This window comes from Penaeus japonicus, unplaced genomic scaffold (assembly GCF_977035675.1).
Source record: "Penaeus japonicus unplaced genomic scaffold, GWHDUDI00000001_assembly GWHDUDI00000012, whole genome shotgun sequence".
Taxonomy (NCBI): Eukaryota; Metazoa; Arthropoda; class Malacostraca; order Decapoda; family Penaeidae; genus Penaeus; species Penaeus japonicus.
The window spans coordinates 24,257,130-24,271,742 of NW_028234414.1; the positions used below are offsets into that span (position 1 = coordinate 24,257,130).

Here is a 14,613-nt window from a genome sequence, read left to right on the forward strand (position 1 = left end):
AAAGTAAAATACTCCATCTTCAGAAACACCTGATTCTTATGTAGGTGTGAAGCCTTTTTCTACACATGAAACTTTGTTGATCATCTGTTCATAATAATGCAGCCTTGCAATATGTTTTTTTTAATAGCATACCTTAGCTTAGTCTAAGAAATTTTGCCAAAACTTAGTCACATAAGTGTAAAAATTGTAAGGAATTTGACTTACTACTATTTCTTATGACACAGTTTACATTAGTTAGCTTAAACTGAAACAAAAGTTTTTATTCAAGATAGATTTTCATTGCATTCCACTATCATAACATGTCTCCTGACATAACCAATTAAAATTATGCCATCCAGCAGTTGGCTATCTTACAGTTGATAAATATCATACAATTGGCATAGAACTATTATTGAGTGTACAGCAGAATAGTCAATATAAATACTGTCAAACTTAGGGCTAGGGACACCTTTATGTATAAAAAAGAATATAGAACATAATGCTGTCATTCTTTTGGGTGTGGTAGCACCTTTTTGCAGCATGTTAAATGTTACATGCACAAATCATAACCACGCATGCTCATTATACCTTGACACACCTCTCAGTAGATTTGTGTGGCCTACAAAGGCCCATTGTCTTCTAGTCTCATACTTTTGATTCTCACACTCTGCCACATTTTATTACACAAAGGTGAAGAAAATAGACTTACATGCCATACATGATGAACAGATTTTGCAAATCACAGACATGAAATTAATCACTCTCCCCCTTATACTCAGGTCTGCGCAATGCAGCCGACGACAGCGGTAACACGTCTGCAGGGCCAGAGTCTCTCCTGCAGGTTGATGGCAGTCTTCAGCCAGAAGGAGAGGGGTCACCCATCATACCTGTGGGGGAGAATAATAACATCGACCCTGCAATTCTCAAGGCTATGGGAGATCCAAATAATGGTATGGGGTATTTATGTTGTTGATTTTTCTTTCTTTCTTTTTCCTTCTTTCTTTCTTTTATTCTTTTTTTTCACAGGATGGATAGTGTTTTGATTCCTCCACCTCTTTGTTTTCTTTGATATGTTCTGATTCTTTTCATCCAGACAAAAATTAATGTTTAATGTCATTGTGCATAAAGGTTTTATATATTTCTTATTTAAAGATATTCTCATCTTAAGTATGGTTGACTCTGCTTTATCAAAATACTTTAAGTGTTATAGATAATATTTCTTTTAAATCCAAATCAGCATGCATAGCAAATCATGCACAAGACTGAAACGAAACACAGTAATATGCATACCTTCCTTAACTCTACATCAGTTATCATTAATTAAGGCACAGAATTTCCCTGGCCAATTCACAGGACGTCATCAGTTGAGGTGAAATCATACATTTTACTCACTCTCACTCAACCAAGACATATAACACCTAAGTTATACCTACTTTCACTCATCCAAGACACATAACACATAAATTTTTTCTCACTTTCACTCAACTAAGACACATAATACATAAATTTTACTCACTTTCACTCATCTAAAACACTTAACACAACCAGCTCAACTCCACACTGTTCCAAAAGCATGGTAATTTATATTGATACCTTGTAAGATTTGAATTAGGAGTTTAGTAGTTATGGCTAGTATAGATCAGAGGAAAATACAGTGATTATGTCGAACCAGGGTGGAGTGATTGAGCAACTGCACAAAGTAACATGGAAACTAATATTCCCACAGACCCCATGGCAAATTTGGGTGATGGACAGCTGACATCCGAGGCACCAGACTCAGGTGTTGGTTCCTTAGAGTCGCCAAAGCACGGGCCAAAGGAGGCTGAACCCCCAGACAGGTTGCCTTCTTCCAGGCCGGGACCCCAGCCCATGAAAGCTGTTGAGATGTTTGGCGGAAGTGAGGGTGTGGCTGAGATCCCACCCCTTGTACCTCAAGTTCCTATTAGCCAAGAGTGAGTGCTAGGTGTCACTTGTTGTTATTATTGTTATTGTTCTATTGTATATTTATTTATATTTTTTGTTTTTCTTGAGGCTAATGAGCATTTAAAGCAAACTGTATGATAAGGAATTTATCTTTTCTCTATCTATTAACCCTTTCCCGACGGGGCACGCGCTAAGTGAAAACCCCTACGCCGGGCCATTGCAATATTGCATTGGAAATGTCACACTGGCATGACGCCCCAGCATCGGGAATTTAGCTGTGTCACACGGGTGTGATGCACCGTCGTCATAGGGTTAATCTTTTATTGGGTTGTTGAAGAGTGTTACTTCTGGTTCCTCTATACAGCAAATTGTATGAAGGTTTTATTTCTTTACATATTCTTCCCACATGTAGTAAAGTCTGGAATTAGTGACTTTATTGATTGGAAGGTTTTTCTCCATCATAACAATATTTACAACAGATTCAGAAGCATTTGAACTACATTAAGTAAAATAGAAACTTTTGCATCAAAGTTAACAGTGGATGATATCACGAATACTGTATTTGCCAAAAAAGTGTCAGGTATTATCTCTAGCCCTGACACTTTGTCCAGTCATATTTTCTTTTATTTTCTATTTTTGGAAGAGAAATGTATCATTCAATTGTGTATGGAAATTTTGTGGCAAAGTTCTCTTGTTAATCCATGTCTCCTATGAGTTTACTTTCAGTCTGTAACTTGTACACTTTCAGCAATTTGATTTTTAGTACAAAGATCCAATGTTTTCTGGATTACAATGATTATTACTAATTATGTTGTGCTTTTTTATGTTTGCTTTCTCTGCTACTGAAGGAGTTATAACTGTTTTATGTTGTAAATCTTCTCTTCTCTCTATTATATTAAGCTTTAGACTAAAATTCTGTCTTTCATTATCAAGTCTTGTGTTATTATTTTGTTAAAAAAACAACATCTTTTTACCATATTTTTCTTTAATATGTATGTTATCATTTTCAGTGCCTTCCCTTCTAATATGCCCAGGTTTGTTTTTCTCAACTTTGATCATCCACATGTAGAGAAATAATATGTAGAATTAAATTATTTTCAGGTTCTCATTTGTAAACATAGCCTTTCTTAATTCAATACACCATTTATAAGGATAGCCTTCCTTCTTTATATATACCTACATCTCTCTCTCTCTGTCTTACTTTACTTCTTTTTTTTTTTCTTTTTTTTTTTTTTCTTTCTTTTTTTTTCTTTCTTTTTTTTAGCATGTGTTTATAACTCTTGTCTGACATTTTACTTTTGTTATTTGATTTTGAACACTTAAATAGTTATACTGTGTAGTTACACACTGCTTAATACTGAAGTTTTTGATATGTTAGCATTACATTCTCCTAACTTTGCATAACTGTACAGTAAATAAAATCTTCACAATCATCAGACCAATAAAAATCTTCAACAATACTTTCATTTTCACACTATCATTGTCTCTTACTTTTTTTAATGTTTGATCAATGTGTCCTCTGATTCTTTTGCAAAATGTCACACAACATATTCTTTTTCACAATATTTTCACAATGACTTTCCCTTTTATAATGTAGCCTTTGACCATGTTCTTCCTCCACCTCCTCTATCTCTGACAGAGAGCCACAACAGACCGGAGACGTAAGCAGAAGACCTCGCACCGGTCGGCGATCGGCCCGTCCCCCAAGTGCACGTCCAGCACCACCTAGGGTGAGAGAACGTCGAGAGATCCCCAAAGAAGAGCTCCAGCGGCCTCCCACCAGCAAACCCGTAGCCAATGTGATCGTAGCCTCCAGTGACGGGGGGAATGAAGATGAAGATGACAACTTCACCGTCGAAGAGTCAAAGCCCATGTTTGAGGAGGACCCGGTGAGATTGTTGTTGGGTGGATGAAGGTTGAGTTGCATTGATGGTGTTGACTAACACTGCTTTCAATCAGTGTTGTAAAGAGCAGCTCAGTTTCCAGTAAAATTATTACAGGAAGAAGAAAATTATTTTATTATTATTATTATTATGAATCATGGAAAGTGATTACATAATGAAGGAACTTGGGTTTTTCCTCTGATTTTTCTTTTGTAAAGTTTGGAATGAGCAATCAAAGTATATATTCTTCTGAATATTTTTTCCAAAAGTTATTATGGCAATATTATTTTATTTTATTTTTAATTGTAATATTGAAACAAAAACATAAAAAACATTTTACTGCTTTTCCATAGATACCCCTAGACCCCATGGGAGCCAGTGGGACGGCAGTAGCAGCAGCAGCGGCGGCAGTTGGGGAGGATGGAGATGGAGCAGGTCTTCTAGTGGCGCAGATCCTTGAGTCAAAGAAGGAGCTTGAGGATGGCAGACGCAATGCCTACTCACCCGAGACACCTGGTCATCGGCGAGTACAAATTGTAAGTCAAGAAAGAGGGTTGGTGGGAGTGTGCTCTTCTGTCTGCATGCTTTTCTGTATTTTTTTCTGTGAATTCATCTATTATATTTCATTTTGGCCAAGTTTAAATGTCCTATTACATGTGGAGCAACCCTTAGATGTTGATATAACACATGATTCAAATAATAAGTCCATGCTAGATAAACTGTGAAAACGTATTAAAGAATGTTGAAAAAAGGTCCTTTAATCAGGAGTCAATCAAGATATTTCTCTCTAATTCTCTCTTATGCTTCACAAAGGAAAAGTCACAATTGAGCGATGCTAACCGAAGGAAAGAGAGAGAAATCATCCAGAAGGATGTGCAGAAACTGGTAGGCTCCATCCAGTCAATCACTAGATCTGTTAATCCTTTGGGTAAGTATGTTGAAAGTTGCATTTCTTAATGACAGTGATGATAGGGTCCTTCAGAAGGACAGTGAGTTTAGTGCAGGCCCTCTTTCTCTCTCTGTTAACCCATTCACATCAGGGTGATTCCGGCTTTGAATGGTTGTAATGCTGGTGTTTTCGAACGCATAACCCTAACACATCGAGATTCTTGGGCGCACAAGCCGTGGGCCTGGGCTGCCTGCTCGCTCACTCCGAGCGCCGGCCTTGTCCAGATATCTCTTCACAGGCGTCTGACGCAAAAAACATGAAACGTTTCAGCATGTCATCCGGCGCGAATAGGTTAACCCATTGCGTACGGGTGTCATGACGTACATGACGTAGGAGCTTTGGCCTGACGACGGGCGTCATGACGTCCATGACGTTCGGGGATTTTGGATCACTGTGCTATTTTACTTTGCTATGAAAAAGGAATGAGTGATGATGGCTACTGCAGTCATAATTACTATAATTACCGTAATATCGTGCTAGCTTAACGTCCAAAACCTAGATGGCACCACTTTTTCCTAGCACCAGCAGGTGAGAGAGCCTTGAATGGCACCCATCGACGGTCTCTAGCAAGCACTATCTCTATAGAGCGATGGCACACACTAAGTTGATGAACCCTTGCTCTAAAGTACCGCCGATGAAGGATGTGCAGGTAGAACGAGATGAGGAAGGTGACTCAATCCATACCCAGTGTCTAAAATGTGCTCCTGTGCCAATATGGATGCCTTTCACTGTGGCACTCACAGTCACAAGCACAGGTTTCATTCCTCTTCCCTACCTCTTCTTGTTATCTTTATTGTAGGGGGTTATATGTTTCGTATTCGTTCATGACAGTACGAAAAAATAAAGTTGCCTTTTGTCCTCCCATAAAACAGCAATACTTCTATCACATTGAGTATAAAGAAAATAATGAGCTAATATGGATAATATACTACAATTTTAGTCAACTGCAGCACTGATAGAGCCTGTTATATGGCACATATAAGTCTCTAAACTCAATAAAACACACAAAAAGATAAAACACAAAAACCGCTCTAGTTTTACAATGAATGACTGAAAGAGAGTGGGATGATTCAAATTATATTGCTTCAAGCAGTCTCTCTCTAAAATAAAACCTATCCTGGAGGCTGGGCAAGCAAATTTATCTCCGTCTGCAATGGGTTAATAGTTACAATTGAGGATATTGATTATAGTGTTAGTCCACTGTCTTGCTATTCTTAATGGTAACTGAGTTCTTGAGTGATGGAAATTTGTAAAATTTATAACATTTTAAAGATGCGTTCCTCTCTTTATGAACAAGTTATATAGTTTGCATAAGTCAAATTCTGAGTGTTTTTTTGTTTTTTCATTACAGCAAAAATGTTAGACTACCTACAAGAAGACTTAGATTCAATGCAGAAAGAATTAGAAACTTGGAGAAATGAGAACAAGGTGCTTGCACAAACCCTCAAGCGAGAGCAGAGGTAAGTTGTACTCACACTTTGTTCCTAGTAAGCAGTATTCATAATGTATAAGTCATCTCTTCCTCCCACAGGTTTATCATTGTAAAAATATCACCTGAACTGCAATATTTCCTCAATGTCCCATAGTGTGGGAGGCAGTGTGTTGAAATATTCACATTGACATCATTCCATTTGAGTTTGACATGATCATTGTTAGATATTTCTTCATTTGTACTTTCAATTAACTCATTAAGGAATAATGAATGAAAATAATGTATATTGCTTATGCAGGATGATTATAAAGATTACTAAGCAAGTGTAGTCTATAATTTTATGGTCAGATTCAATAACATTTAATGTGTAAGGTTTTTTGGAAGCTAGACAATGATTCTTCCAGACAAGATGATTTTTCAGAGAGACTGTAAGATTAACCCCCAAAACAATAATTATTATCTGCAGTTCATAACAGATTGGAAAGAGAGGTTTCAGTTTTGCTGTACTTAAAACCTTAGCAAACACATGAATGGAGCAATAGAAAAAAATATTGCAAAACATTGAAAAGGGAGAATAATGATTTTATAAATGGAAGTGAAGGTTTTAATGTTACTTCTCTAAAAGGCTAAAGAACATTATTAACAATTTCTCATCTGTGTATATACAGAAAAGGAATAAAGACATTGAATTTTATACCTTCAATACTAAGGAATTCTGTAACAGATAATAGCATTCCCATTAGGTTAATGATAGTCTCCTTAACCCCAGCCTCTACAGTGATTACCTCAGCCTCATCAGGGATCCCTACAGGCCAAAACCCAAGGAGAAGTATGAGTTTTTATGTTCCAGCACTGCAGACCCCTTTTATTCCTCTAAATAAATCCCCATGAGTCAAATGTGATTGTCAGTTTATAATGTGATGTCAAATGTTGATTAGTTGACCCCATTAGACTTTCTGAACCTCCTGTAATAGAGCACAGAACCTTCAGAGACAAGAATCTGAGTATTTGCAAGATGGTAGTGAGTGCATCTATGATTAAATTTCACCTATGCCTGTCCTTTTGTAAGAGAGGTGTCTTGGTGAACTTGCACAGCAAACTGGAATGATGGTTTTGATTAGACTATTACATTATTGTGATCTGAAGATACAGAGTTACCCTCCTTTATCAATATTGATATGTTCTTGATGTTTGCCTTACTAGATGAACTCATTTTAGGTGAATCTGATAATGCAGGGGAAAAATTGTGAAAGGTATTTAGACACTAGTACAGCTGTGCATATTCCCTCATGGACATTGGATGAACATTTTATGCTAAGGTAAACTATAGTCATAGGAAAATAAACAGTAATAGATAAAGTATGATGAAATACTGGTGGAGTGATGGGTGTCAGTGCAAATCCCACAAGTGAGGCACTGCCAATCAAAGTTTATTCATTAGCAAGTTGAACCATTGCTTAGTGTTGCAGCCCCACTTCTTTCCTCTTTTTCTCTCTTCACTCCAATTCCTTCTTTTCTCTTCTCTTCTCTTCTCTTCTATTCACTTCCCTCCATTCCAGGGCTGCTCAACTGGGCCTACAGTCCAAAGTCAGTCTTCTGAGTGTTGTAGCTGGACCTCAGGAAGAAAAATATAAGTAAATAACATGAAAGTCATCTAATAGTTATCTTTACATTTTGTTTGAATAAGTCAATATGAAATTGATAAAAAACATATGGTTACAATTCCTAGTAATCAGATTGGTTGTTCTTATTTTCATGATTACATATAAAATCTTTATCTGGACCTCTGCATGCATTGGAAGTTGTCTACCTGGACCTTTGTTCATAATAATTGAGTAGCCCTGGTCTATTATTTTCTATTCTATTCTGTTCTATTTTATTCTTTTCTTTTCTGTCCCTTGTCTCCTTATTCACCACCCTCAATTCTTCAACCAAATGATTAAAAATCTCCCCTGAAGTAAAAAGGAAATATTTTTAAAATGTGTGTTCACATCCCCCCATTTAAGAGCTAGTGCTTTTAAATATCAAATCTAGCTGAATATTGACAGGCAATGTATTTAGATCAAGCTTACCTCTTGTCTGTGACAGAGTAAGCTATGATGATTTAACCCTTTGTCCATGGTATTTTTAACCCATTCACGCCAGGGCGATTCCAGCTTTGAATGGTCACAATGCCGGGGTTTTTGAACGCATAGGCCTAATGCCTCGGGATTCTCGGGCGCACTAACCACGAGCCTGGGCTGTCTGCTCGCTCACCCCGAGCGCTGGCCTTGGCCAAATATCTCGTCGCCGGCGTCTGATGCAAAAACCATGAAACGTGTCAGCACATCATCCGGTGCGAATGGGTTAAATAAGTTTATACAGCCTTGTGTTGGTATTATCATATATGGCCTAGCTCATCCACATCTAGGCCTATTGCTTGCTTTGACAACAAATGATGCCATCCGTGACCAATGGGTTAAATGTCAACAGGACAGAAATAAGTTTATTTTGGCATAGAATAAATTTGCATCAGAGGTAATGGTAATAGAGGAGGGTCTGCTGCATCACTATCATTTAAGAGTTCCAAGAAAAATGGGACACATAATCCAATTTCTCCCCCTTGCTTTTCAGATTTCTGGTTATATATATAGTGAATGAATATACCATGTGCTCTGATTCATTACTAGATCATTTATAGAAGCACTATTTTTTATGATTTTGTGGTAGATGCTACAGAGCATGATTTATATTTGTAGTAGAAGGTCTCTTGTATGAAACATCTTCCTGCATTTTGTTATCATAATGTTGAATGGGTAATGATTTATAGATTTTTTTTTTTTTTTTTTGGTTCTACACCTTTTTTCAGTTCTTTATCTTTAAAATAATGTATATAGCTATCTAAATATATCTAAGATTTCCTCTCCTAAATACCTAAATAATTTTATTTGTTACATCATTTAGAATTATCAGTGCTTAACCCTTCCATGATGAACCTTTTTTCACGTGGTCGGATGACTTTCATACCACACTGTTCCTTCTGCTGAAGTTAAGCTTTTCATTCCTGCAGTTGTTTAATTGTGCAATTATACCAAATGCTAGTTAGCATCACTTTGCTAATATGTCATATGTCACATATCAAATCACAAATCTAGAAAATGATAGAAAACACACATCTTAAGATGCCTAGCCCAGGCTGAACATTTTAATATGTGGCCCATCTCAGAAGGGTTCAGTGTTTCTGTAATGTGTTATTCATGCTCACAAAAATGAATATTTCTTGTATGATTTTACCAAGGCCTTTTGCATCTCATTCACTCATTAAGTTATTTTAAGAGAAAATGTTTGTTTATAACTGCATTTCTCAATTAGGAATTGTCTGTTTACAAACATCAGCTGTACAAATGTAAAGAAAGGTACATTAATTTGCATTAGCACATGTACATGTGGTCATATATAGATAGAGGTCTGCCCTTCCATTCATATTTTTTTGCATAAATTATATTGTGATACCCATATTATGATTCAGAATTTGATACTTGCTGTCCTCATATACAAATTAAAATTATCTTTTGTCATCTGGATACACGTCCTATATCTTATGATTCCTTACACAAGGTTAGTTATTTTAGGCCAGGCCTTGTCAGTAATGTAAATTGATTGTAGAGGTGCAGACTCTGAATCAAGAATGGGAAGAGGTAGTATTTCAATTTGTTGCCCCAAACAAGAGTTTTATTATGTTTATTGCTCCAGATGAGAAATTCTATCTTGTATCTGACTCCTGACAAGAATATGTATCTTGCATTTTGCTTCAGACCAGAAGTTGTAACTCATTTCCAACTCCAGAAAAGAACTTACATTTTTTTTTTTCTCTCTCTCTCTTTCTCTAGACATTCTGTTCCATACTCTGTATTCTACCTCCATACATTAATCTCCTTATTGTCCTCATAGCAATAACAGTCTCTCTCTCTCCCCCAAGATGTCCTTAACACTATCCCTTCTTTTCCAGCTTAACCGATCAAGATCTTGAGCCCCTGCGAAGCCAGCTGGCAGAACTAGAGACAGCAGTGCAAGACCAGAGGGACAAACTCTCAGCCGTCAAATCCAACATCCTACGCAACAATGACAAGATTTCACGCATGATGACGGGCATCAACCAGAACGTTTGAGCTCCGTGTTTACAGAAAAGTTTACTTTGGCCTCTGTGTTGAAAGGGATTTGTCTGCTGGAGAACTTGCATGAGTGTGTAGAAACGAGAGTGAAAGTGAATGCGGCGGGAGAGTGTGAGAGAGAGAGAGTGTGAGTGAGTGAGTGAGTGAGTGAGTGAGTGAGTGAGTGAGTGAGTGAGTGAGTGAGTGAGTGAGTGAGTGAGTGAATGAGTGAATGAGAGAGAGAGAGAGAGAGAGAGAGAGAGAGAGAGAGAGAGAGAGAGAGAGAGAGAGAGAGAGAGAGAGAGAGAGAGAGAGAGAGAGAGAGAAATAAAAAATCCCAGTCTGTTTATGAATATGTAATTGAAAGAAGAGTTATCAGTGTATTTCAGAATATCATAATAAGTGTATATTATGAATTAATTAAAGTGATATACTTATAACAAACTCCAAAGCAGTTTACACTTTTAGAAACAGAACATACCATATATGACTGTATTTACATACAGTCCAATTAAAGATTTTGGAGAAAGTACATGCAAAAATAATTTTAGAGATTTAAGGAATATATATGTGCTGTATTCACTTATGTAAAAAGAAATGCCAACTTTTTTCTCTTTTTTTTTTTCATTTTCAACCACATAGACGTGTAACCCTTGAAGCCGTGGTCTTTGTTCTCCACATTTTCACAACATGTCACTATCACAATTGTCATGACGATTGAGAAATGATAGAGGCCAGTTTAGCCACAGGAAGGACAAGGAAAATAAGTGACACTTCACGTAGCCTTGCTCTCGAGCAATGGATACTCACATGTGATAGAGTAAAGTTCAAAATGTAGGTTTGCCGAGAAAACTACATTTCTCCTATTTTATCTTAACAGTGTAGGCAGTAACACTTTTTGTGAAGTTAGAACTTAATGTAGTCTTGTAACAAAACAACGGTATTAAGTAAAAATGTGATGTAGTTCAGTTCATTTCAGTTCAGACAGATTTGCGAAGACGTCGCTTCGCCCGGGCTATATGCACAAGGCGGCCCGGCCTCTGCCAGCTATGAGTGCTGACTCATCTTATCTAATCTTATCTGATGTAGTCTTGTGTTTAAAAAAAAAGGTGTAAGGTACTCATGTATCAAAAGAAAAAGAAGTACATGTAGCCTCACATCAAGAAAGAAAAAAAAAGATCATGTAATCCTGTATATTAAAAAAAGAAAAAAGGGAAGATATAATTATGTTCCTGAGTGAAAAGACAGTAATTTATTCACAAGCACGATCTCCACGTTAACATATTCATGAACTGTGTTTCATTGAATAACCAATTGTTAGACTATACATTTTCTGATGTGAATATAGAATTAATATCTATGGATTTTCTTATGGTTGCAAAAATGTTAATCACTTAATGAGTCTTAAATGTCTCCTTTATATAATACTGGAGATTGATATCATAGGTTTCTTTCCATTATCCTCATGTACAGGACTTTATAATGTTTAAATTATTTTTAATTGGATTTTTTTATTTCTTTCTTTCTCTAATACCCCAACAAATATTGTGATTGAGTTATTAATAAGGGGAATTTTTTTAAATGTCTGTTCAGCAACACTGAAAAAGAGAGAGTTATAAAGTTACATATAATGTAGCTTTCCATATTGTATTTAAGGAGCCGCACGGCAGTACTTTTAAATGGAGATGTGGCTATGTACAAATATACCTGCCTTCATAGCATGACATTTTGTTGAGACATTTCATAGCAGTTTTGAAATATGGACAACAGTTGGAGGTAAAACATATAAATTTTATTTCCCAACTGGATTATTTTGGAATTTTATGTCAAGAAATATGTAATAATGTGTGTTCACAGGTGCCCTTGTATACACAATTTTTTTTTTTTTTTTTTTTTTTTCCTCCACTTATTGAACAGATAACTACAAGATCCGAAGACTGGGCGTATATATTTTACCTCACCAGGGACCACTTTTTGGAACATTGCATCTTAGTTGAATTCCTGTGGTATGTAGTACTTTTTAACCCGATGATATATATATATAAACAGCAATAGTGAGAGTTCAAAGAAGGGAGAAATTAGTTTGTTTGTTTTTGTCCTTTTTTTTTATGATATTTCCATCTGCCTGATGAGTCCTATAGCCGTAGGTGAACTCTATTCTTGTAAGTACTGTATAGAATTACCATTAGGTTTCACACACACATATACATATATATATATATATATATATATATATATATATATATATATATATATATATATATATATATATATATATAAATAAATATATATATATATATATATATATATATATATATATATATATATATATATATATATATATATATATATATATATAAACTTGAAGATTTAGTCCAATAATATAGAATAAAGTGATGGGGGTGCCATTCTGTATACTTTTACCAATTATCTAGTCTTAGATTTAAATTGTTCAATTTAATATACATGTTATAAAGGATTTCAAAGATAATGGCCTATTTTACATACTGTTGCAAGTGGATGATGTTGAGTATCTAGCCAGTGATGATAATGGAAATTTATTATTGTTATTGCGTCTATGATTCATGTTACTCTTATATTTGATTTGTTTTTTTCTCCCTCACTTCTTTTTTGAGGTGTTTTTTTTTATAAACAGTGTTTAATTTTGAAGAGCAGTTTTCGTCTCCTTTTTATCTATAGATTAAAATTATCGTTACTTCAGCTTTTAGCAGAGAGACAATTTACTCCGTCCACATGATAAGAATCTCAGTCTTTATAGAGAGAATAACTTGCAAGAATTGTTTTACCATGTTACATAAAATGTAATGATTAGACAGACATAATATTTTCATCCTTTTTTTTTTTTTTTTTTTTTTTTTTTTTTTTTCAATCATCATGCTTATTGATGAATGCAAATGAAAGGAAAATATATCTATCACACAGAACATATCAGAAAGTGCCACTCTCATTTATACGCATTCCCTACTCCCAAGAATGCACTAATGATTACATTCATATATTAAGAATTCATATTACTGTAGTTCAAGGATAGCACACTTTATATACATGGTAGTTATTCCAGTTAGTGAAGGAATTCTATTTAACAATTTGTATACTTGTACTCTTTAGGGAAAGACAACACAGAAAGAGAAGTGTAATTCAGTTCGCGTGTTTCAAATTTCTTGTGATATCTTTCTGGCCCTGTTTGTTATATTTATGACATGCATTTTTGTAATAATTTTTTTTTTTCTGTTGTGTTCTTGTTTACCTTTGATTTGTATTTTTTCAGAGGATTGATTGATTGATTGATTTTTTTTTTTTTTTTTTTTAAGACTGGTACATTTGATGTATGTAGCATGTGGTTGTTTGGCTTAGTATATATTTACAATTTCTTCTCTGTCATTTCCTTTTTAGTTTTATTCTTTCCCTTTTCTTTCTTTCCAAATTTTCTTTTTGTTAATTTCTATCTTGCTCTTATGCCTCAACATCAATCATTTTCCTGTTCTGTCATATTTTTCTTTTTTCTTCTTTTTCTTTCCTCCTCTTCCCTTTCTTCCTCATCTCCCTCCTCCTCTTTATCTTCTCATTCTTCTTAGTAACATGCCTGATAGGTAATTTTCCACAGTCTTATTTTGTTTAAATCTTGTTATACATTCCTCACATGGGAATTATTATTTTTATTTTTTCTCAAAGTTATGCATATGATTTCTATTTCACGGAAGTACTGCTTAGGCCTTCCGGTGGACATTGCAATGCCACCTACCAGAATCTGATGGTTCTCGTCAGCGTGTATGTAATAATTTTGGTACTTGAATGATTCACTACCTCTCTTAGGGTCTCACATGATGGATGCATTTGATAGACACATTCTGGCATTTCCTTACCTTTTGGGGGTGTGAAATATGGCCATTATGTATTAGGTCCAGTATATATATAAATATATAATTTTTTTTTTTTTTTCTGTGTCTGTATTAGTCACTATTGTATATCCATAATGCTCAATAAAGATTATATTGGTTTCTAGTTTTGTATTTTGTTGTTTCCTCAGATCTACCTGTGTTGATCTAGTCTTTTTTTTTATATATATATCTATACATATATGCCATATATACATACTTTTTTGTTTCTACTCAGCCTAAAACAGTATTTGTTCTATGGCAGAGATTTGAAAATAACTTTTTTTATCTCAGACTTTGCGTAAATATAGTTGTGAGTAAAATTTATATATTTGCTTATACTTTTTTCCAGAGAGAAATTTGTAAAGTTTGTATCTAATGATGGTCAGTTCACTACCAACTACTACAAAATTTATGGTAA

General features: G+C 35.1%; 1 protein-coding gene across 4 annotated transcripts in view; it reads left to right on the forward strand.

The window, feature by feature from the left end:
• Positions 1-14,317, forward strand: part of LOC122264795 (TRAF3-interacting protein 1) — a 45,990-nt gene extending 31,673 nt beyond the window's left edge. For 3 of the 4 annotated variants that reach the window (XM_043033857.2, XM_086542635.1, XM_043033858.2), the window contains 7 exons: positions 759-929; positions 1,706-1,931; positions 3,542-3,791; positions 4,139-4,321; positions 4,599-4,713; positions 6,086-6,194; positions 10,155-14,317. In XM_043033857.2, the coding sequence (XP_042889791.2) occupies positions 759-929; positions 1,706-1,931; positions 3,542-3,791; positions 4,139-4,321; positions 4,599-4,713; positions 6,086-6,194; positions 10,155-10,314 (1,214 nt within the window). In that variant the 3' untranslated portion in view covers positions 10,315-14,317. Of the gene's footprint in view, positions 1-758; positions 930-1,705; positions 1,932-3,541; positions 3,792-4,138; positions 4,322-4,598; positions 4,770-6,085; positions 6,195-10,154 lie in introns of those variants that run through there. The other variant, XM_086542634.1, reaches the window with a different exon arrangement.
• Positions 14,318-14,613: the final 296 nt, after the last annotated feature.